This window comes from Symphalangus syndactylus, chromosome 4 (genome assembly GCF_028878055.3).
Source record: "Symphalangus syndactylus isolate Jambi chromosome 4, NHGRI_mSymSyn1-v2.1_pri, whole genome shotgun sequence".
Classification (NCBI taxonomy): Eukaryota; Metazoa; Chordata; class Mammalia; order Primates; family Hylobatidae; genus Symphalangus; species Symphalangus syndactylus.
The window spans coordinates 60,007,824-60,033,375 of NC_072426.2; the positions used below are offsets into that span (position 1 = coordinate 60,007,824).

The window sequence follows — 25,552 nt, forward strand, 5'->3', positions numbered from 1 at the left end:
GTCTGTTCTCATGCTGCTAATAAAGACATACCTGAGACTGAGTAATTCATAAAGGAAAGAGGTTTAATAGACTCAGTTTCACGTGGCTAGGGAGGCCTCACAGTCATGGCAAAAGGCGAATGAGGAGCAAAGTTAGGTCTTACATGACAGCAGGCAAGAGAGTGTATTCAGAGGAACTCCTCTTTATAAAACCATCAGAGATCATGAGACTTGTTTACTATCATGAGACAGCAGCACAGGAAAGACCTGCCCCCATGATTCAATTACCTCCCACTGGGTCCCTCCCATGAAACATGGGAATTATGGGAGCTACAATTTAACATGAGATTTGGGTGCAGACACAGCCAAATCATATCATTCCAAACCTGGCCCCTCCCAAATCTCATGTCCTCACATTTTAAAACCAATCATGCCTCCCAACAGCCCCCAAAAGTCTTAACTCATTTCAGCATTAACTCAAAAGTTCACAGTTCAAAGTCTCAACTGAGACAAGGCAAGTCCCTTCTGCCTATGATCCTGTAAAATCGAAAGCAAGTTAGTTACTTCCGACATTCAATGGGGGTACAGGCATTGGGTAAATATAACAGTTCTAAATGGAAGAAATTGGCCAAAACAAAGAGGCTATAGGCCCCATGCAAGTCCAAATTCCAACAGGGCAGTCATTCCATCTTAAAGTTCCAAAATGATCTCATTTGACTCCGTGTCTCATATCCAGAGCACGCTGATGTAAGAGGTGGGCTCCCATGGCCTTGGGCTGCTCCACCCCTGTGGCTTTGCAGGGTACAGTCCCACTCCTGGCTGCTTTCACAGGCTGGCATCGAGTGTCTGCTGCTTTTCCAGGCACATGGTGCAAGCTCTCAGTGGAGCTACCATTCTGGGGTCTGCAGGACGGTGGTCCTCTTCTTACAGCTCCACTAGGCAGTGCCCCAGTGGGGACTCTGTGTGGGGGCTCCAACCCATTTCCCTTCCACATTGCCCTAGCAGAGGTTCTCCCTGAGGGGTCCATGCCTGCAGCATCCAGGCATTTCCATACATACTCTGAAATCTAGGTGGAGGTTCCCAAAGCTCAATTCTTGACTTCTGTGCACCCACAGGCCCAACACCATGTGTAAGCCACCAAGGCTTGGGGCATGCACTGTCTGTAGCAACAGCCTGAGCTGTACGTTGGCCCCTTTTAGCCACAGCTGGAGCTGATAAATACAGCTGGGACACAGGGCACCATGTCCTGAGGCTGCACACAGAAAGGGGGCCCCTGGGCCCAGCTCAGGAAACCATATTTTCCTCCCAGGCCTCCAGGCCTGTGATGGAAGGGGCTGCCACAGAGGTCTCTGACATGCCCTGGCGGCATTTCCCCCATTGTCTTGGTGATTAACATTCTGCTCCTTGTTACTTGTGCAAATTTCTGCAGCAGACTTGAATTTCTCCCCAGAAAATGGGTTTTACTTTTCTATTGCATAGTTAGAATGCAGATTTTCCAAACTTTAATGCTCTACTTCCTCTTGAATGCTTTGTGGCTTAGAAATTTCCTCCCCCAGATACTCTAAATCATCTTTCTCAAGTTCAAAGATCCACAGATCTCTAGGGTAGGGGCAAAATGCTGCTAGTCTCTTTGCATAGCAAGAGTGAACTTTAATCCATTCCCAACAAGTTCTTCATCTCCATCTGAGACCACCTCAATCTGGACTTCATTGTCTATATCACTATCAGCATTTTGGTCAAAACCATTCAACAAGTCTCTAGAAAGTTCCAAACTTTTCTACATTTTCATGTCTTCTTCTGAGCCCTCAAACTGTTCCAACTCTTCCTGTTACCCAGTTCCATAGTTGCTTCCACATTTTCAGGTATCTTTACAGCAGCATCCAACTTTGCTGGTGTCAATTTACTATATTAGTCTGTTCTCATGCTACTCATAAAGACATACCTGAGACTGGGTAATTTATAAATAAAAGAGGATTAACTGATTCACAGTTCCACATGGCTTGGGAGGCCTCACAGTCATGGTGGAAGGCCAAGGAGGAGCAAAGTCATGTCTTACATGACAGCAGGAAAGAGAGTATGTGCAGGGGATCTCCCCTTTATAAAACCATTAGATCTTGTGAGACTTATTCACTGTCATGAGAACAACATGGGAAAGACCCTCCCCCGTGATTCAATTATCTCCCATCAGGTCCCTCCCATGACACATGAGAATTATGGGAGCTACAATTCAAGATGAGATTTGGGTGGGCACACAGCCAAACCATATCAGAAGCAAACTCAACTTAACATTTACTAAACCAGCAAGTTAGCCATCCTACTTGGTCTTGATCAGAAAATGGATGTTGCTTGTGATAACTTAATGGCTCAAAGCAGCCTAAGTTCCATAGCCTAGTAAAGAGTTAATAATACTTAATAAGGAGTTTATTATATGTCATCCATGTCAAAATGATCATATTAGGGTAAACATCTGTTTTAGACTATTTGTGTATTAATTTAAACACAGTGACATTCCTTCATTTTGAGTATTTAATGTACTTATAAATGCAACCAAGCTGCAATCAGGTTTTAAATCTTTTTAATAGTCTTTAAGTCTCTGGATTGGCTGTTTTCACTATTTTTAAATCTGCACTTAGCTGTATCTTTTTGAAATTTGAGTATATGTTTAGCTGAAAATAAGTACCTACAGAAGAAACGGGAATGGTGTGGCAGTCATGCTGTCCTACTAGGCATCCCTTCAAATATTTTTTCAGGTATATGAAATTCATAAGCTATTCAGTCCATGCATACTGGGAGGCTGTGGGAAATGTCATTTTAATGGTGAGATTTAACATCGATGTTTCAAAGAAATACTGTTTAGCTACCCACTTTACTGCTTGCTTGTAATTTTCTTAGCTTTTATGTTGACTGACAGGCTCCCCATACCCCATCCTTCACTCCACCCTCCAACCTCTGGGCATCCAGTACCCTTGGTCTGTCCCTTGAGGAACCGCGGGCACCCTGTGGTGCCTTATTCATACCATCCCTTTTTGTTAGTGGCCATTATCCCAATTTAACCTACTCATTCTTTTCTATTATCCAATCAAACAAGGTCCTATCTTGGGTCTCTTATTCTTTTGTCCCTTTTGCCCCCCTCTTAGTTGATTAAATATTTCTGTTTTTAATAAATGCTCTTCTCCCACCAGGTAACAAAACGAAAGCATAATTTTTTAACCTAAGGAATATTTTGCTGTACAATTTTTACACACCGTGGCAGCTGTGTGATTCTAGTCTTTACTCCCTCAAGTCTCTCCCTGAAAATGCCCTGGGAATTCTTTTCCTATATTTTTCATCATGTCTTACTCTAATCAAGAAAAAAAAAAACCCAATAAGAAGTCAACAGATTCAGTACTCTCAGAGTAAAGTTACAACTCTTCAAACTTTGATCGACTGAAGCAGCTCATTTGTAACTTCTATCCTTATAAATCCATCCCAGAAATCACCTCACTAAAATAGTTTATCATGTTATGTCCTACTCAAAGGATTTCATTCCTCCTAATGCCCTCAGAATCAAGTTCCAGCTCTTCATACTTTTTCAAAGTCCCTCAAATCTGGTGTCACCTGAACTTCCTAACATTGTTTCTCATAATCTTCCAATCCAAACATGTGTTCAGCAAACTGGCTTTCTCTTTTCTTTAATTTGAAATGTCCTTCCTTTAACTTTCTCTCCTCCTTCCTAAATTTTTATCATACTTTAAGGCATGGCTTCATCTCACCTCCTGATTAGCCCTTACTTGAAGACTCAGTCCATACAGATTTCATTTCTAGGCAATTCTATTTTTCTTTCATTTTTTTTTCTGAATCAAATAACAGCTTAAATTTTTATATAACCATTCCACAACCAGAGTTTATGTGTAATAAAAGCATATTCAAGCTGAAATAAACCTAAGATGGAAGTCTGTAAGGGCAGCCGATGCCTGAATACTAAAATGCTGATTCTAAAATCAGGAAAGATCTAGTAAGTTACAGAAGGTCTTTAACTGGAGACTTCATGAGAACACTAAAACTGTTGCTTAGAGCGCATGAAACCCAAACCTATAATGAGAAATGCAAAGCATATGTTCTTATAATACCAGTATATGCACTATAAAGCTTAGGGCGTTCAATAGACTCTGATGTCATTCTCCGTGTCTTCCTTAGGGATGTGAAATAAGTCCTACCTACTGTGGGTAGGGCACTCAGCTGACTTTGATTTTCCTCTTTGAGTCACATCTTATTTGGTCTACTGTGGCATGGCCATTCTTGTTTCTTGGCTCTTATTACTAATTGTTAGTAGTTCTTAGTCTTTCTTAGTGTTAGTGCTGTTTAATCCAGAAATGACCTTTTAGGGCCTGAATTCAGTCCTTCTATCCTGAGCGTAGAGTGTCTGCATGCCTCGTGTGGGGATTAGAATTCTAACTCTAGCAGCTGTGTTATCTCTGTGCTATGTGGCTGGCAAAGACTTTAAAGCCCATTTGTAGGAAGAATATCTTTTGTAAACCATCGGCTTTGAAGTCAGATTTCTAAGTCTAAATTTTCTGTAGAAAGGCAATGGCAAACAAAATAACATGCCCTCAGTTTAAAGATCACTCCCCTGAACCACCTCACCCAGTAATTGTACCCAGTCTAAATCATTTTTTGTGTTTTAAAATTTCTTTGAAAATGTTCCTTTTTTCAGAACATTTGTATAGTAAGTAATATAGTAAGTAACTATTGGAGTTGTAGGGTGATTCATTGATGAATGTATTTCTTCTCCACTCTGGTGTATATTCCAACAGAGCAGAGACTGATTTATTGCATCATTACCTTCCCATCTGCTAGCATTGGCCCAGCTCCCCAAATACTTGTTGGATGGAAGAATACCTCATAAGGTTGATATATAAGGAAAAGAAATAAACTGTATACAGCACTATATAAACAAACATACCCAGTCAGCCCTCTGTATTCGCAGGTTCTACATTATGGGACTCAACCGACTATAGACTGGAAATATTCGAGGAAAGAAGAAAACAAAAAAAAAAAACAATACAACAATAAAAATAATACAGTCCAACAACTATTTTCATAGCATTTACATTGTATTAGGTATCATAAGTAATCTAGAGATGTTTTAAAGCATAGAAGATATATTAATATGTAGGTTTTATACACATAGTGCACCATTTTACATAACAGACTTGAACATCCATGAATTTTGGTATCCCTCAGGGTTCTGAAACTAATCCCTGATAGATGCGACTGTATATGTGTGTATGTATCAGTATATAGAGTACTATGCTTAGCACATGGTAAGTATTCCATACATTTTGATTTTTTTTTATTATTATTGCTTGGAACCTCAACTGAAAATGTGTCTCCTTCTCGCACAGAACATGGATACTTCTTGTGCTATGTCACAAGAAGTCACTATCTCCCCAAATAAAAGGCTAGATTGATCAGAATGTTTGCATCTTTCCCATTCAAGCACCTGGCTAGGCCCATTAAGCCTAGGGCCCTACCTCTCAGTGTTTTTCAATCCCCTGACACTCAGTACTCTCATTACATATTTGGTGACTTAACTTACAGAATTGCTAAACTCACATTTCTGAACATGGCTTCTAAAACTGACTATCTCTCCCCAGATTAGCCAGAAGGTCTGCAAGGAAGAACAGAGACCAGATGGCCTACAGCAGCTAGGAAGGTTAACTTCACAGAGCACCATCGCGCCTTTCAAAGTTACCATTTCACAAAGTTTTGCCTGGGAACTCAGCAGGATCTTTAGTAACAGGAGAGAATTCGAAATAAATGGCTAAATGAAACCTAGATTTATGTTTCAGTCAATTGAGAGAATCTGACATGGTATGTGCCAGCTCACAGTAGGTATTCAGTAAGTAACTGTTGAATAAATTTGGTGGTAGAAAAAATATCTCAGTGGCTCTTGGCATTCATTGCCTCTTCTATAAAGAGAGACTGTACTATACATCCCTCTTCTGCCTTTGAGCAGGACTTTAAAACTATGACTCTAGTAAAATCAAGAGTATTTTCACAACCAAGACAAGTTTTTACAATGGTTTTACTCCACACAGTAAAAAAGAAAGAAAGAAAAAAATGATGAAGCTCCCTGAATTACTGGATGGGAAACACTGGCTTCTTTAATGCAGGAATGCAGACTGGCTTCGCGGTTCTTGAAGGAGAAATGCATAACACTTCCTCTCCACGCTTTTGGCTGGAGACACCCTGTGGGTAAGTTTGGGGGAAAGGTAAAAGAGGGAGTGGGCAATTCCAGTATCTTCACATAGGGAAAAGGTAACGAAGAATCAGGCTGTAAAAGCCAGCTATTGGGAGAGGAAATAAAACTTAAAAATTTGTCGTTACTGGAAAAAAAAAAAAAAAGGTAGGGACAAAAGGAATAGGAAAATGATGGGGGTGGCGGGACTAGTAAAGGAAAACCTGAGAAGGAAGTTGGAAAGAGGAAAGAGTGTCATACGCATTTTGTTTTTACTCCTGCTCCTTCTCTCTCACTCCCTCCAGAAGCTAGAAAAAGTTTGCACGCGCAACTTTAGGGATAGGAGACGGGGCTCTTCACCAACAGACCCATGAAAAGAAGTGCCCGCTTCACTCTTCCTCATTCGCGCCGCTGTCCTTTCCCTCTCGTGGGGTGATGGGCAGGAGGCGACACTCTTGGGACACGGTAGCCCAGGGGGATCCTCCGGAGTCCCGTCAGGCTCGAGCAGCACGCAGCTCTCCCTCTGGCAAAGCCTCCTCTGCCTTGGCCATCCACCTCCCGGAAAAGAAAAAGGAAAGATTGAGCCTCTAAACCTTCCTTTTCCCCCTCCCCCTCTTCCCGGGGGAGCTAAGGAAGAAAGTACCGTTCTGTGATTCACTGGAGAGAAAAGAGGGAGGAGGCAAAAGAACTCGGAGTGCCAAAGCTAAATAAGTTAGCTGAGAAAACGCACGCAGCTTGCAGCGCCTGCGCCGGGTGCGCCAACTACGCAAAGACCAAGCAGGCTCTGTGCGGACCGGCCGCGGGGCTACGGACCCGGCTTTGGCCTTCAGGCTCCCTAGCAGCCGGGAAAAGGAATTGCTGCCCGGAGTTTCTGCGGAGGTGGAGGGATATCAGGAAACCGCTTCTTCCTCACTTCGCCGCCTGGTGAGTGTCGGGGAGATTGGCAAAAGCCTAGGAAAGGACTGGGGAAAATAGCCCTGGGAAAGTGGAGAAGGTGATCAGGAGGCCGGTCCACTACGGCAGTTTATCTGTCCGATCAGAGCCAGACGCGACGCGTCCACTTCGCAGTTCTTTCCAGGTGTGGGGACCGTAGGACAGACGGCCAATCCCGCCGCCCTCCGTACCAGCACACCCAGGACAGTCAGCCTCGCTCCCCAACGTCGAGGGCGCTCTGGCCACGAAAAGTTCCTGTCCAGTGTGATTCTCAATTCCTTGCTTGGTTTTTTTCTCCAGAGAACTTTTGGGTGGAGATATTAACTTTTTTCTTTTTTTTTCCTTGGTGGAAGCTGCTCTAGGGAGTGGGGAGGAGGAGGAGAAAGTGAAATATGCTGGAGAAGAGCGAGCCCTCCTTGTTCTTCCGGAGTCCCATCCATTAAGCCATCATTTCTGGAAGATTAAAGTTGTCGGACATGGTGACAGCTGAGAAGAGAGGAGGATTTCTTGCCAGGTGGAGAGTCTTCACCGTCTGTTGGGTGCATGTGTGCGCCCGCAGCGGCGCGGGGCGCGTGGTTCTCCGCGTGGAGTCTCACCTGGGACCCGAGTGAATGGCTCCCAGGGGCTGTGCGGGGCATTCGCCTCCGCCTTCTCCACAGGCCTGGGTCTGTCCTGGAAAGATGCTAGCAACGGGGGCGCTGGCAGGATTCTGGATCCTCTGCCTCCTCACTTATGGTTACCTGTCCTGGGGCCAGGCCTTAGAAGAGGAGGAAGAAGGGGCCTTACTAGCTCAAGCTGGAGAGAGACTAGAGCCCAGCACAACTTCCACCTCCCAGCCCCATCTCATTTTCATCCTAGCGGATGATCAGGGATTTAGAGATGTGGGTTACCACGGATCTGAGATTAAAACACCCACTCTTGACAAGCTCGCTGCCGAAGGAGTTAAACTGGAGAACTACTATGTCCAGCCTATTTGCACACCATCCAGGAGTCAGTTTATTACTGGAAAGTAAGTGTTCCAACTTCTTATATTTATTCCTTGGAGAAATCTTAAGCATTTAATGAAGATGCAGCTCCAAATTTAAGGGAGTAACAGAAACTATGGGGAACAACTGAATGAATGAAGAATGAATGAATGATGTATGGTATTGGGGTACCGTGTTAAAATGGATACAATGTTAATGATCTCAATTTTCTAGTCACTAGTGTAGTCTAGTTTTCCCTTTTAGAGCCAATTGTAAGTTTTTAAATGAGATGAGAACGTATAGATACCCACCAACCAGAGATTTCCAGAAATGGTCTCCTGTTTCAAATCTATTCTACTTTTGAGCATGCTCAGATTTTGTTTCAGATGTCATACTAGAATTCACACTCACCGTCACTGATAAGAAAGATCAAAATTTTTTTTTACTCTTGGTGCATTCTTAAATCTAGAATTGAATTATCAGAGAAAATGAGCCAACGAAACAGATATAGAGTAATGTAAAATATGACCAGTTTATGTATGACTCTGCTTCGGTCTTTGATGGGTCATTTTCTCTTATGAGACCCCCTAATGAAGGCCATATTTAGTTAGCAAAGCAGTTCTCAAAATGCAAGGAAATACAATGGTAAGTGCTCAAGAGGAGTCAAACTTCATCTGCAGTTTTCTGCTGCTCTTCACAGGTCTGGAATTTTCTGACTAACCAACAGAAATCAGACTATTTTGATGCTTAACTAAAGTGCTTCTCATATTGTTGCTGCTTTGCTAAGTAGCTAAATCTTCTACTTAAATTGTTCATACATTTTCATATTTCTACTCTATCCTATCAGAACACAGGCTACTGGAATTTATTTGGATGTACAAATTCAGCCTGTGGAACGAAGATAAACTAGGAAGGGCAGGGGTTAAGCTGGACAGAGGTAGAAGAAAAGCCTTAGCCATTTCAATCTATGTCTTGTGATTTCAGTTGCAGGACAGGGAACCCTTGCTTCTGTGAAGTTGTTCTTGGAATTGGATCCTATAAAAGTAGCCAGTATCCATTGGAAAAATAAAGACTATTTTGTAAGAATCTCTGTCTCACAGAGACTTTTGCTTACAGCATGATTTCCACTGCTTAGCAAACTGTCAGAACTTAGCATCATTGCCAGAAAAGAAAAAAATTATTGTCCTTCCCTCGCCTGAGAATGAGAAAAGTCTCACTGTACTTCAGGGTCATTTTAAAGGTTAACTGTGGCATCAGAAAATCAAGGGTATTTGATATTTATAAAGGAGTAGATTATTGGCTGGAAAATAAGTGTATCTGGTGGCCTAGAGGTCCAAGTTCTTCATGTCTAATTCCAAACACTCTTATATTTGGCTCATGAAATAAATGTCTCACAAAGCCTCACTGGACCTCTTCAACTAACTTATAGAATTTACATTTACACAGATAGCCAACAGTGGTTGAAAATATGTAACTGAACTATATGAATTTATTTTTCACAATAAAGCATATGTTCAAGGCTTTTCACCAAACAAGAAAATTTGTTCTTAAACATTATCTTGCACTGAAACAATATGTAGGTTTTATCTTTTAACCATTATGTTTACTTAATAAAATGAAACAGAAACTAAGGTGGAAATATTTCCTAATTTTTCTCTTTGGTGAAAGATTAATGTCTCTGTAATTTCAATGCAATCAAACATCTGATGAGATTTCTTTTCTCATTAAAAATTTTTATTCAGTGCAACAGGTTGTATAACTTTTATAGACAAAAAGTACAAATAGCTACTGTGATTTGATTTAAATTTCTATTTGAATTAAACATTTGAATACTTTTTCACTTGCAATTTCTCCTTTTAGACAAATTGCTGGAAGCTTCATTTAAATGAACACAGATGTAAGAAATAAAGCACTTATGGAAGCCCAGTTCTGGACACATTATTAACCCATTTATGCCTGAGGTTGCAATTTTTTGAATTTTTGCAATCAGACCCTGGCAATGATCTTGAGCAGTAGTATATAAATTACTCCCACATGCTTAGAATTCCAATAGTGGAACACTAGGCATAAATGAGTTAATAATGCAGGTCCCAGGGAATACGGTCATTTGTTCTCTCTATGAACACATGTCTATGCCTTGTGGATCTTCTAAATTAAAAAAGGAAGCCATAAAAAAAACTGAAATGAACTAAACTATTTTAAGAGAAATAAAACGGGTTATGTGAAGCATGACATGATTCAAATATCTTCACATGACAAAGAGTTTACATAATTGAAGCTGAAGTTACTTTTGATACTATTAACAAAACAGCCCTCCCTTTATATTTTTCTGGAGTCAAAAATTAAAAATCCATTTTCTTTTACTACACAAATCTGTAACAAATTGAAGATTCCCTTAATAATTTACATCATACTAGTCTGGCAATATTGATTATTAGTCAGCCTGTCAATAAGCATTCATGTGTACAGACCCCTGCATTGGAGCTATGAAGAAGAAACAAGAAGTGAGCCCTAATCTCTGGATAGTAGTTCTCAAGTTGTAGTATGCAAAAAGAATCAGTCCAAATGCTATTTAAAATGCAGATTTCTGGGCCCTTCATCTTTGGTAGGTCTGGGGTTGAGTCTAGAAATCAACAGTGATTTAATGAGCATGTCAGGTTATTGTGATGATGACATTATCAAAAATAAATTAAGACTGTTAGTATTAAATGTTGGTGTCTGCTGAACAGTCACTGTATTCTGGGGTAATGAATTTTATATGCATTGTCTCATTTAATCCTTGCAACAACTTTAGGTAGTTGCTCTTATTATGCCCATTTTATATTGATGTTGCAACAGATTCTAAGAAGGGTAGTGATGTAGGGATTCTATGCACTGGGCTTGGAGAAACAGCGTTCTAGGTGTTCACAGTTGTCCTGATGAGATAAAAGGTTGATTGGGAAAGTGACTGCCTGTGTTTGATTTACTTCAAAGTAATGTACTCACTTTTTTTTTTTACAGTTTTGCAAATAAAGATATGGATTAAAAATATCATTTTTTTCTTAAAAGAGAATATAGTGAAGGCTTCATAAAGTGAATTATAAGTTTTGCAAAACCTAGACATGTTTTATGCAGACTTTAGAGGAGGAAAGGTTGACAATCTGAATTGAATTCATATCTTTGATAGTAATTTTGTGTTTTTACTATTTTGTTACTCATTTATCCCACTTGAAATACCATGATGATCGCTGTTAAGAAATGCAAAGGTAACTCAAATAATGTTTATTTCTAATGGGATATTTGATAAATTCACTGTGCTTAAAACAACCTCCTACCCAACTGGTATCCCTCACCGTCGATAATCACTCTCCCAGTTTCTCATACCTTAAATTAATTTTGCCTGGTTTTGAACTTTATACAAATGGAATTACAGAGAGGGTACTCTTCTATGTCTGGTTTCTTTCAGCATTAAGTTTGTAAAATTTTTCCATGTTGTTGCCTGCAGATATTCACTATCATTGAATAGTATTCCTTTGCATAAGCATATTACAATTTATTTATCCATTCTACTGTTAATAGACATTTGGGTTGTTTTCATAGTTGGGTTGTTATAAACAGTGCTACCATAAAAATACTTGTATATGTTTTTTGTGAACGTAGTTTATGCATTTCTCTTAGATATCTGTCAAGAAGTGGAAATCCTGGGTTAAAGGGATGTCTATGTTCAGTTTTGGTAGATACTGCTCAAGTTTCCCAAAGTGATTCTACCAGTTTGTACTCTCACCAGTAATTGTATGGAATATTCTACTTGCCTCACATCTTTGTTAACATTTAGTATTATCTTTTTTCATTTTAGCCACTCTGGTCATTATGCACTGCTACATCATTATGGTTTAAATTTGCATTTTCCTGACAACTAATAAAGAAGAGCATCTTTTCACATTTTTATGGACCCATTTTATATCCCCTTTAAAGAAGCATTTATTCAAGTATTTTGCCTAGTTTCTCTTTAGATGATTGTTTCTGCCTTATTAATTTGTGGTAGTTATTTATATATTCTATTCCTTTGTTAGATATTTGTATTGCAAGTCTCTTTTCCCATACTGTGGCTTGCTTCTTCACTCTCCTCTACAGCGTTTTGGTTTTTTAGTGTATGTTTTTTGGTGGTTTTGGTGTGTTTGGTTTTTTTTTAGCGATTTTTCATTTTTTTTTATTAACAGGAGGTTTAAATTTTCTTGTAATCCACGTTATAATCTTTTTCTTTTTATGTCCTATTTAAGATATTCTCCCTACCCCAAGATCATGACCATGGTCTTTTATCCCTAAGAGTTTTATTGTTTTGTTTTTATATTTAGATTATGATTCATCTGAAATTAGTTTTTAGTATGGTTCTCCATTGGACTGCAGCATCACCTTTTCATAAATCAGATGAATGCACATGTTTGATCTGTTTCTGCACTTTTCCATTCCAATTCTCATTGTTTTTGCTGTCAATTTGTTGTGTCAATCCTATGTTCTCTTAACTACTATAGCTTTATAATAAATATTAATATCTTGAATGTAAAACCTCCTGCTTGTTCTTCAAAATTGCCTTGGCTATTTTATACCAGTTCATTAATTTTCCTAGGAAAGAAGAGAGTATAGATGTACAGATGCAAATAGCTTGGAAGATTTAGTTTTGGGACTCTGAAGTAATTCTCTTCTGAATTATCCTACAGGTAATTAGCTGAGAAGGAAGATCTGAAGGTTTAACGAGAGAGGGAGAGAGATACAAAATATCTGCTAGGAGAGTGAGAAAGTGAATTGGGTAAAGAAATGCAGTAAAAATTCTGGGCTGTAATGAGAGCCCACTTGAGATTTGTGGTCATAAATTTTAACAGACACCAGGCATTTTTTGTTTGTTTTTCTCCCACCTTGCTTGGTGCTTGTGTGCAGAAGTACGGTTGAAGAGGTGGAATTAACTAGTTTTTGAGATTTGCTGAATAACTAGCATGGTGGATCGTGGACTCTTTGCAAAGAAAGGGGGAATACTATGGGGGCTTATGTTCTCTTAAAAAGTAGTGAGGTCAATAAATTAACTGTCTGGATGTCATTGAAATGAGAACACTACAGTAAACTTGGAAAGTTGAAAACATAGATAATAGTGATTGGGAAAGTGTATGCATGGGGTCAAAATTCAGTTATGCAGTACAGGTTTTGAAAATTATATGGTAATGAGTGCTAAGGTCAGATGGGGGAAAATATCTTTGGAAGTAAAGAAGGCAAAGTATTTGAAGGACAGAGTGTTGAATAATCACTCCCATGGATATCCATTGAGAAATCACTGAGAACAAAAAGAGAAATAGTAGCAAAGACGACAGCGAGCCAGTGCTGGGATCATCTATGAATGAGGGGTCAGGTTCCGGAAAGGCCTGAAGTTGGATGAAGGACTCTAACAGCAAAGATAATGAGTCTATTGTCTGTTGCCTTACTTTTCAAAGGCGTTGAGCTTTTAAAGGGAGACAAGAGCCAAAATTGTCTAGAAGTGCCAGTGAAAAACTGAGAGAGCACCCGTACCTGCTGCAGGCTCTGTGAATATTGGGATGTGAGTAAAAGCCCAGCCCCAACTTGAAAATACGGCAGGGACAGCCAGCAGTTAATTACAGCAAAAAGGTACAGGGGCTGTCCAGGGAAGAGATGAAGTTAAAGAGGATTTTGCTTTGAGACCAGATTGCACAACATAGTGAGACCCTGTGTTTAAAATTAAAAATAATTAGCTGTGTATGGTGGCATGCACCTGTAGTCCCAGCTACTAGGGAGGCTGAGGTGGGAGGGTCCCTTGAGCACAGGAATTTGAGGCTGCAAAGAGTTATGATTGGGCCACCGCACTCTAGCCTTGGTAACAGAGCAAGACCCCATCTCTTAGAAAACAAAAGTTTTAAGGAGGATTTTGCTAAATAACAGTGGGCCTATTGGAAAGGGTTAGGGAGTTGGGATGGGGAAAGGATTGAGTGAGAGTAGAGGCGGGACACAGACATATAGGTATTAGAATCTGAATGAAAGCAAATATATTGGAAAGTTTGAAATTTTGGTAAAGACTTAAATAGGGATGAAAATCATGGTGGGTTTTTTTTTTTTTTCCAGATCATCTCTTAGAAAGTGGTGAGTTTCTGGTTTTAATTATAGCCTCTTTCTGGAATTGCCTCAGCTGGGCCTTGTCAGCTACAGCCACACTGTATAGTCAGGCACTCAGTCGGGAGCTCTGGTGGCCTAGTTTGGTCTAGGAAGATAGAATCCAGATAGGCCTCCTCCGTGGATGGTAGTGGCCTGTCAAGGCAGGGGAACGTGTCTTCCGGTTTACAAAATATTACAAATATTTTAGATATTAAATTTTCAAGTTAGAATTGTCCTAGTGTTGGAAACCCTGAAAAGGTAACTGAATTCTTTCAGCCACTCTGATAGGAGAAAGAGTCAAGTAAGCTTAGGGCAATAGAGTTTGATTATTTCATTTCATAGGCATGTGTGTACACACACACTCATTTCCCATCAGCTTATTGTAAACATCACAGTCATGCATGCTTCCTCTTCCAACCACTTCTTTTATTCAAGGCCTAGTTTTAAGCAGCATGTTACATTCAGACAATACTCAATAAATATAAATTACATTAGTTATATGAGTTCAGTCATTACTTTCATAAATATTTAATTGATACTTAAAAATTTAGAAAAATGTACATGTTTACTGTTAGAAGTTCAGGAAAAACAAGTTTCCTTTAAGCCTTACTTTGACTCTGGAAAATGAATATAACAAGTGGAGAGGGTGGCTTTGACACCTCACACATCCATTTCAAAAAGAATGGCTCAATAGTCAAACCATTTGACAAAGAGCTGCCAATTCCTATTTGACCATATGGGTTTTCTGATAGTAGAATTATGGTCAAGTAAACTATTGGCACACTATTAAGCTCAAAGTCCATAATTTTAAAGAGTCTTTTAAAAAGCCATTGAAGTGAATTCCTATTCAGATAATTCTATTGAGTTTCCGAAATATCTGTTCTTAAAGGTGGAAATTATCCAGGCGCAGAAGGCTGACGATGTCTTGTGTCATCCAAATGACAAGTCTTAGAAATCAAAGCTAGGAGGACCAAAAGACCTAGAGCCCCTGCTTTTAATATGAGCTCAGTATAAAAGTCTTTTTATTTCAAAGTTTGGTTTCATTCAGTTTTTTCTTATAGCAATATTCTAATATTAATTTTGATTTCATCTTTTTTGTAAGACTTTACCTTGATGTAATTAGAGTTTGTTTCAGTGTTCTTTTATAATTCTAGATATATTCCCAGTAGTGTTACCTCATTGAGGCATTTTTTCCATGCCCTGTTGTAAAAAAATAATAAAAATAAAAGACTTTCTGCTTCTCATCTTTTAATCTCTCTCTTCTATTTTATTATTTATTTATTTATTTATTTTTTAGTGTTTTTTGAGATAGGGTCCTGCTGTGTCACCCAGGCTGGAGTGCAGCGGCATAATCACGGCTCACTTCAGCCTCAACCTCCCAGGCTCAAGTCATCCTCCTGCTTCAGCCTCCCAAGTACCTGGGACTACAGGTGTGCACCATCATGCCAGGCTAATTTTTGCATTTTTTGTAGAGACAGGGTTTTGCCATGTTGTCCAAGCTGGTCTCTAACTCCTGGGCTTAAGTGTTCCAGCCACCTCGCCCTCCCAAAGTGCTGGAACTACAGGAATGAGCCACCTTGCCCAGCCCCTCTCTCCTCTAATTTACCCAACACATTTGCTTTACTAAAACAGACTGTCATGACATCACCATCCTCAGCGAACACCCTCCCTGGTCCCCTACTGACTACCAAAGAATAGGAAAAGAAGTAATTTTATATGGAAGGCCTTCTTGTGCCACTTGTTTTTCAGACATCCTGTTATTTGATCTTCACATTCACGCTGAAGGTAAATTTTTTTTATTTGAAAAATATTTCCAAAATATTTCACAAATGTCCACATTTTATGGATGGCCTATGAAAATTTTAGAGAAATTATATAAATTGGTCATGGTCACACAGCTTCTTAAGCAGCAGAGCTATCTGAACCTAAACTTGTGTGACTTTATTATTTTTCTTCACCCCATTCTGCCTCCTGTAAAAATTATAAACACCTCAGTCCAGTCTTTAAACAATATTTTTAGCCATATCTTTCTCCTTCTACCTTCAAACTCTACTCCAGGGAAATGGATGATTCACAGTTTCTCAAGAACATCTCGATTTCCTCTCTTCTTTGGCTCATTCTGTTTTCGCTTGTTGGAATTTACACCCTATCTCTCTTTGCCCAAATGCCAACCACTCATTAAAACTCACCTAAAATACCACTTTGCTTATACAGCTTTCCATTATTCCTTAGCCAGAAATAATTTATCTCAACGATGAGCTTTCTTATTCCTTTCTGTAACTGTCTCATTAGGCATGATTTTCCACTCCTTCACAGCTATTACTGAACCTCTTCCTTCCCTTGCTGGTCCCCTAAGCAGCAAAGCTGATTTATAATCTCCATAAATCTCACAGCACCCAGTCCAGTGCTTTGTACTAATAGGCACTAAGCAAATGTGTGAAGAATGAATGAATGGATGAATTGATGAATAAATGATTATTTACTTCCCCCTGGCAGGCAATGTGATTGAGAAGAAATAGCATATAATTTATAGTAAGGAAATCTGAGTTACAGTACAGTGCTGATTCAACAGATTACTGACTTTGACCTTGAATACCTTTTTTGATATTTCTGAGATGCATTGTTTTCATCTGTAGAATCATAGTAATGATATTATTGACTTACCAATCTTAAAAGTTATTCCACTCATCGATTGACATAACATATGTGAAAGTACTTTGATAATTTTACATATTATGTAATTTTAAAGTAAACATTCTTTTAAATTTAGAGTTATGTCTTCACAATTTTAATCATATAAAAACCTTACAAGAAGTGGCTTTTGTTCTTTTTTAAAGCTTTCTGTAAGTATAGTCATAGCTCTCATCCAATTTTAATCTGTTGATTAAAAAAAGGGTTAAAATTAAACCCCATATGTTTTAATTTTAATATATTTTATCTGGCATGGTGTTCTGCATGATATTGTTAGTTCTGAGATGTCCAAAAAGGTGACTGGGGTGTATTTTTTAAGGTCTCTGCGCTTGCAAACTGTTTTAGTTGTTGTTGGTTGTCATATTTGGGAGAATCTATTGGAACCCTGCTAAGCCTGTGACAAGTGAGAGCAAATGTGTATTTAAACAGTGATGTTAAAAGTATAACACTAAATGAGAAATTGAAAATAGGGTAATGGAAAGGCCAGTGATTAATTACTTCAAATTCCTTCAACCAAAAATGTCAAGACATGTTATTGAATATTATTAATATATCTTATCCAGCTTTGAATTCCAGCTCACCCCTGGGACTACCACTTACAAGGTACATAATAGTTTTGAATTAATATATTGTTTTAGGGTTCATAGGTATTGAGACTTCTGTGCTCTATTATCACTCTTTCAATAACCTCCTAAATGATTATATTGCTTACAGGTTCTGAATCCACCTCTACAATAAGAACTGAGTAAAATTCCTACAATAGTAGAAATCATGACACTTCCCTGCTTAAAATTTTTAGAAGTTTCCACTGCTTGGAGACTAAAGCATAATTTCTAAGCATTCCATATAAGGGCCCTCAAAATCTGGCCTCCGCCAAGGTTCCGTTGCAATCTCCCAACAATTTTCCGTTTATACCTTGTTTGGATTATCACTGCCAGAGTACTTGTACTTTCCCACTAGGGCTGCATCCTCATACCACCCTGTTTCCTTCTAAGCAGGGCTTCCTTTGGTAGAATGTTCTTCATTCACCTCTGGGAAGACATCATTGCATCTTTCTAGACTCTCTACCACCCTCATCTCCTCACCAATGCTTTTCTGGTCATTTTCTCACCCCATCTCAGGCAGAGTCAAGTGCATTCTGCTCTGTTCCTACAGTCTTTTCTGCATACTTCTGTTTCAGTTTTTATACTTACCTCTTTCCTCTTAATCCCTAAGTGTACAAGAATACACTAAATTATAAACTTCATATAGTCTAATTTAAAAATACATAAATATTATATGTATATACATATCTCTCATATATATATATATCACAATGATTAAAAGCAAAGAACTTATGTGACATCAGCCATATAACTTAAACTATCTATCCTTCAGTTTTTTCATGGGAAAATGGGGATGATCATTATAGTACCTCATGGGGTTTATTATGAGGATTAAGTAGAATTGTGTACCTAAAGCATTTAGAACAGAGCCTGCCACATAGAAACCCATATAACCTTGATAATCTTGGTTACCTCCAGGCTGGGAAACTTTAACTTAGCCCATAAATAGTTAATGAATGTTTGCTGATAAGCAGACTCTCAATAAACATTTATGCAATAATTAAACCAAGTGAAAAGCTCTGAAGGAGAAGATATTCAAAAACTATGTTAAGTGTTTTATGACTGACATATTGAAAATGTCAGAATGACATTTTATATTCATTCTGAATTTTAGGAGCTTTCAAATTTTTCATCTGTTAGTACAATAGCTTAAAATTTAAGAGGAATGTTTTGATTTAAAAATTGTTAACATCATATTACCATTGCTCATCAACTGAAATATGATGCCATATTTGATAGAGTTGGATGAACATAGATATTTAGATTGGTAGCAACCTTTAGTAATTGTTCAAGCATAATTTTAAATTATATCATATTCGGAGAAAGCAGTTATTTTAAGTGGAAGTTATTTGAGAAGCAGGAGGCACAGGATTGGACACCTATGTCTAACCCCAGCTCCACACTTCAAGTGAAACCTTAGGTTACTTAAAGCCTGTAGATCTCCTCATCAAATGAGAGTAGTAGGAACTTAAAAGACCATTCTTTCTTATCTTATTAAATAAGACCATAAGGGCAAAAATACATAGAGCATTACCTGGCATATAATAAATGCTCAATACATTCTAAGTTTTAGATTTAACTGAATTTTCAGGGAATTTATTTTGAATAGAAAGGGAAGAGTATTTCCAAAGTCTCAACTACTCCTATAAATTTTGTTCCAAATGGGCATATGTAGAATCCATATCAGAAATGACAGCATACTTATGAAATCAGAAATGACAGCATACTTACATAAGGTAAACCTAAAAGTTTTAGGTTTACCTTATGTAAGCTTTACACACTTTTTCTTGGGTATAATAAGATGTGGCAGCCAACGAAGAGTGATAGAATTTTTAGAGCTCAAAGAGATGTTGAAAATTATCTTTCTCAAAACCTTCATTTTATAACAATGAATTCTCTCTCCACTGACTGAATATAATCAATAATAAAATTTCTCTATCCTATCACCAACACCAAATCTACCAGCCAACTGAGCCTCGTAGGGAGACATGCCAGAAAATAATCACTAGGTCATTGTCCCCTTCCTGAGGAGATACCATGATATGCTTTTCTTGAAATTTGGTTGTTCTCAAGCTTGGTAGACAGGGTAGGGACCAGCCATAGATGAGAAAGAGGATGTGGCAACTGACTGGACCCTGTCAGAGTGCTGAATTGTTCCGTGCACAAAGCCTAAATGGGCTGGATAGGCATGGTTTTGCAACATTCAGTGCCCAAGAAGGTCCAGCCAGCAGTTGGACACAGCAGCAAAAATTTGGGTGGCAACCAATGTTTGATTAAATCAAATTCATAACCACAAATCTAAAATAGGCACTAAAAATGCCAGCAGTTTTTTTACCTTCCTATATTATGTGTCCCATTCTTCAGAACTGCTATTTCCAAATTTCTCATCTTCTCAAACTGCTAATATCCTTTCATCAGCTCATTGCCTTACTTCAAAATTCCATTGAGAATTAGAAGCAATAATAAATTAGCCCTTTCATTACCAACACCATATTTACCAACTTACCAGCATTGACAGCACATATGCAGCCTTCTTCTTCCAGTAGGCATTGAGATACATGCATCGGTCAAAGACCCATGCCTCCCCAAGCCACTTTTTTCCTCCTCAAGGACTTAGGTTTTACAGTTTTACATTCTTTGTCATTTTTTTTTACCTCTACTAAAGCATTTCTACCATCACATAAATGAGAGTAAGTTCCTTCTATCTAAAAATAAACCAAAATAAAGTGCACAATTTACTTAATTTTTCTGCACTTCTACCTAGCAAAAATTCATGAATTATATATACTAACTCCATTTCAATTATTAAGCTATAATATATTAATACATACTGTAAATTTGATAGCATACTTGTATTATAATATTAATTCATCTCTACTATAATCTATACTAAAATTGAAATTTTTAAAATAAATTTATAATTTATTAGAAATTTATTTAAAACATTGTCCCTAATCTTCAGTCTAAAACCAAATAATTTTTACATTGTTTTATCAGATTTTTAAAAATTGCCTTTGGAGTTGAACATTATGAGGTTAAAGATTGTGTTAGATCCTTTGAACACACCAGGTTCTTGCACAGGATAAGGTCATAATGAATGTATGTGAACGGAGTGATTCAGACTCAAATTAAAATTTAATTTGGTTTAGATATTTTTAAAATACTTGAAAATATAAACTCAAACATTTGAAATCAATTTTTTACTTTGTTCCTAGTTTGGCTGTCTTTGTAACTCTATAGTTTAATCATACATTTTTTCCTAAATAAAAGATTTAGTTGAGCATAAAATCTTGTTAATAGCAATTTAACATTTATTTGGCATGTATGTGCTAAGAAATATACCTTATGTACATTACCCTCTAATATATATTCTTAGTACATCTATCTCTAAAAAATATATTTATCTCTCTATATATGTATATATCTATATCTGTATCTCTTTTATATATTCTCCAAGTCTCAAAACTCTAGAGTAATTATTATTATCCACATTTTACACTTGAAGAAATCAAGCTCAGAGAAGTAAGGTATCTTGGCCAAGGTCCCATGTAAGCAATGAAGCTAAGATTCCAACTCCAACACTAGGATTTTTCAATGACATTATTCAGATGGCTGACAGGATGGGTTTGTTATCCCTGCACAGCTTTCTTTAGAGTAGAAAACAATAAATATCTTTTGTTATTAAAGTAAAGCAACAGCAGGCTAAGTAGATATAGTTATTCTAAAAACCAGAGACTCATATTCAAAATTGTTTCCCATACAGTTTTGGGAAGTTGGAAGAAGTTCTTGTGTTTTATTTGTTTCATATATAAATTAATGATGTCAATATTACCTTTCAGAATTTCTAAGAATACTTAACCTATTAATCAAACTATGTTTCTCTTATTGAGAGATGAAATGAAGAACTCAAATATTCCATAAGTGTAGATGCCATAAGGCATTTAAAATATAATTCCAGTTCTATTTTTGTTACTGTGTTTTGAAGTAATAACTAGTTCCTATACAATCTTTTGTTTAAATTTGACTGTGAAAAGTTTTTATATTTTTTTCCACATATATTATTGATCCTAACAACCTCTCAAATATTAACAATTAGATATTTAGGACTGTAAGATGTATATAATAGAGCAATGTATAAGAATTACTAAGAGAACTTGTTAAAATATTATGCCTCTAGTCCTACCCTAATATTTCAGAAGGGCGAGGGTGGCGATCTTGGTTCTGCATTTCCAACAAGCTCCCTGGTGAAGATGAAGTTGCTGGTCTGGGAACCATACTGAATAACACTGCGGTAGAGTTTTGATCTTTAATGCTCCATGATGATTTATTACCATCTTTGTCTCTTTTTTTTTTTCTCCCAACTGTTTATTTAACACCTGCTATATGCATATGACTATTTAATTTAAGCACTATCTTAGAATCAAGTCAGTTGACTTGTGTTTTTCCTCCTAAAGTCTGCAATTGAAAGCTTGTTTAAGGTCTCGTAGAGTTCAATCTTGGAAGAAACATCCCTATTAATGTATGTCTGTTCTCCCATAAAATAAGTTTATATATTCTTATTTTAGGCTTAGTAATTGGTTCAAGAGCAAAAAGCAACTGATAACTGAATAATGAGTTTCTGAGAACTGAATCATGAAGTTAAAGGTACTAGGAGATGTAAACATTTTGGAGTATAGTTCTTTTTTATGTGCTCCTTTTCTACTACAGTGTGAACTTGAAGAAAACAAATGCTTATTTCAGTGCGTTGTTTAAATCAGGAAGCTATGAATTTTATCTTGTTTTCATCAGTTTCAGAGTATGTGCATATACAGTATATCATAATTTTCTAAAGTGTTGTAGCCGTCTTAGCTAGATAATTCACAGTCATTATTTATCTCTAAAAGAAAAATGGGTCAATTGGATCAATAGTCTGAGATTTGCTAAAATTAAAATTATTCAATGGTTCGTTTCCAAGAATAGAGCTTTTTAGATCTGTTTTCTTTTCCACTGTGTCTCTGAATGATTCCAGATGTCGAAATAATACAATAAAAAAAAAGTAATTTAAAATAGTGTCTTAAGATCAATGTTAATACACTGGATTATGTCATTTAATCCTCACCTCAAACCCATGATGTAGCTGAGTGTGATTATTTCTTAATTACATAAAGGAAACTCCCGAGGTTAAATGTTTACCTTTAGAAATTCTAAAAGGAAGAAAATTATTCATCGACTAATTTGTAACCCATGTGACACTCCACTACCAGCTAATCGTTCATTAAGTAATGGCCCTTGATTTAAGTGGTGTCGTTTTTATTTCCCTGAAATTCATCCATCATTCATTCATCCATTCATTCAATATTGAGAACCTACTCTTTGCCAGGTGGTGTTCTAGACACTGGGTGATTATGGTTTGTCTTTGTTCCTACCCAAATCTCATCTTCAATTGTAGTTCTCATAATCCCTAAGTGTCCTGGGAGGGACCCTGCAGCAGGTCATTGGATCATGGTGGTGTTACCCCCATGCTGCTGTTCTCACGATAGTGAGTGAGTTCTCACAAGATCTGATGGTTTTATAAGGCTCTTTTCCCTCCTTTGCTTGGCACTTCTCCTTCCTGCCATCATGTGAAGAAGGACATATTTGCTTTCCTTTCCCCCATGATTGTAAGTTTCCTGAGGCCTCCCCAGCCAGGTGGAACTGTGAGTCAATTAAACCTCTTTCCTTTATAAACTATCCAGTCTCGGGCAGTCTTTTATAGCAACATGAGGATGGACTAATACACCGGGAAACATATAAGTTGACAAACCTATAAAAATCCCTGTTTTCATGGTGTTCATATTCTAGTGCAAGAAGACAAAAATAAGAAAACTATATAGTATGCTAGAGGGTGACATGCTCTAAGAAAGAAGATAAGGCGGGAAAGAGGATTGGGAGTCACAGAAATTGAGAGGACAATATTACAAAGGTCACTAAAGGCCTTGATAAGAAGGGAGGCAAGGAAGGGATCATTGTATGTAGCTTCTCCAGGCAGAAAGAAGAGTGAATGCATAAGTATTACAACAGGAACACCCCTGGTGTGTTCAAGTACCATTACAGGGCAGCCCCACTAAGCTAGTTCAGAGACAGACCAGGAGAGATTAAGAGGAAACGGGGTCAAAGCAGTGAAAGAAGCCAGATCCTGTAGTGTAATGTAGGCCCAGGCAGGGGCACTGACTTTCACTCGACTAAAATGGGACCCACTGGGAAGCTTGCAGCAGAAGGGGAACCTGATCTAACTTCGTTTTTAACAGAACTGCTTTAGTGGCTGTGTTGAGGATAGATCATGCAGGTGGGATGGAGAGCAGGTGGGTCTATTAAAGAGACCATAGCATTAACCTGTGTGAGAGATTGTGGGACGGAGGGAGGGGTGAGGGAAAGTGATGGATTCTGAGTATATTCTGCAGATAGAGCAGACAAGATTTTTTGATGAACTACAAATGCAACAGGAAGAAAAGGAGGAGTCAAGGACAAATTCAAGTTTATTCATTCAACTATTAGCAAAAAAAAAAAAAAAAGGTGCTTGCTCAAGCAGACATGTATCACAAGTTACAGGAATCTTTTTGACAATTACATTTCACATTTCAAAGCCTACCAATAAATAATAGTCTTTGCTTCTCCCTTCTTTTTCTTTTTTTTTTTTTTTTTTGAAAATTACAATAAATAAAATATTTATTGAATGAATTTAATGGCACATTGGAAATGAAAAAAAGTCATAAACTTGAAGACAAATCAAAAGAATCTATCCACACTAAAGAATAAAGAAAAAAATACAGTAGAAAAATAAACAGAACTTCATGGGCATATGGGAAAATATCAAATGTTCTAACACACATGAAATTGGACACTCAAAAAAAAACTCTGAGGATAAATACAAACAAAAATCACACTTATGCACCTACTACTCAAACTGCTGAAAACCAGGAATAAAGATTTTTTTTAATTTTAATTTTTTTTTTTTTTGAGACAAGATTTTGCCCAGGCCGGAGTGCAGTGGCATGATCATAGCTCACTGTGGCCTTGGGCTCAAGCAATCCTCCTGCCTCAACCTCCCCAGTAGCTGGGACTAAAGGCACATGCTACCATGCCTGGCTAATTTTAAATTTTTTTTTTTTTTTTTTTTTTATTATACTTTAGGGTTTTAGGGTACATGTGCACAATGTGCAGGTTTGTTACATATGTATCCATGTGCCATGTTGATTTCCTGCACCCATCAACTCGTCATTTAGCATTAGGTGTATCTCCTAATGCTGTCCCTCCCCCCTCCCCCCACCCCACAACAGTCCCCGGAGCGTGATGTTCCCCTTCCTGTGTCCATGAGTTCTCATTGTTCAATTCCCACCTATGAGTGAGAACATGTGGTGTTTGGTTTTTTGTCCTTGCGATAGTTTACTGAGAATGATGTTTTCCAGTTTCATCCATGTCCCTAGAAAGCACACGAACTCATCATTTTTTATGGCTGTATAGTATTCCATGGTGTATATGTGCCACATTTTCTTAATCCAGTCTATCGTTGTTGGACATTTGGGTTGGTTCCAACTCTTTGCTATTGTGAATAGTGCCGCAATAAACATACGTGTGCATGTGTCTTTATAGCAGCATGATTTATAGTCCTTTGGGTATATACCCAGTAATGGGATGGCTGGGTCAAATGGTATTTCTAGTTCGAGATCCCTGAGGAATCGCCACACTGACTTCCACAATGGTTGAACTAGTTTACAGTCCCACCAACAGTGTCAAAGTGTTCCTATTTCTCCACATCCTCTCCAGCACCTGTTGTTTCCTGATTTTTTAATGATGGCCATTCTAACTGGTGTGAGATGGTATCTCACTGTGGTTTTGATTTGCATTTCTCTGATGGCCAGTGATGAGGAGCATTTCTTCATGTGTTTTTTGGCTGCATAAATGTCTTCTTTTGAGAAGTGTCTGTTCATGTCCTCTGCCCACTTTTTGATGGGGTTGTTTGTTTTTTTCTTGTAAATTTGTTTGAGTTCATTGTAGATTCTGGATATTAG

General features: G+C 37.9%; 1 protein-coding gene and 1 long non-coding RNA gene across 5 annotated transcripts in view; one reads left to right on the forward strand and one right to left on the reverse strand.

The window, feature by feature from the left end:
* Positions 1–6,027: 6,027 nt before the first annotated feature.
* On the reverse strand, positions 6,028–6,950 carry LOC129480703 (uncharacterized). Its single transcript, XR_008657108.2, has 2 exons — positions 6,843–6,950; positions 6,028–6,754 (listed from the first exon to the last, which is right to left on the reverse strand). It is a non-coding gene; the product is annotated as an uncharacterized lncRNA (long non-coding RNA).
* A 730-nt stretch (positions 6,951–7,680) lies between these two features.
* ARSJ (arylsulfatase family member J) overlaps positions 7,681–25,552 on the forward strand; it is an 81,394-nt gene continuing 63,522 nt past the window's right edge. For all 4 annotated transcript variants that reach the window (XM_063637959.1, XM_055274740.2, XM_055274741.2 and 1 more), the window contains exon 1: positions 7,681–8,141. In XM_063637959.1, coding sequence (XP_063494029.1) covers positions 7,744–8,141 — 398 coding nt within the window. In that variant the 5' untranslated portion in view covers positions 7,681–7,743. The remainder of the gene's footprint in view (positions 8,142–25,552) is intronic.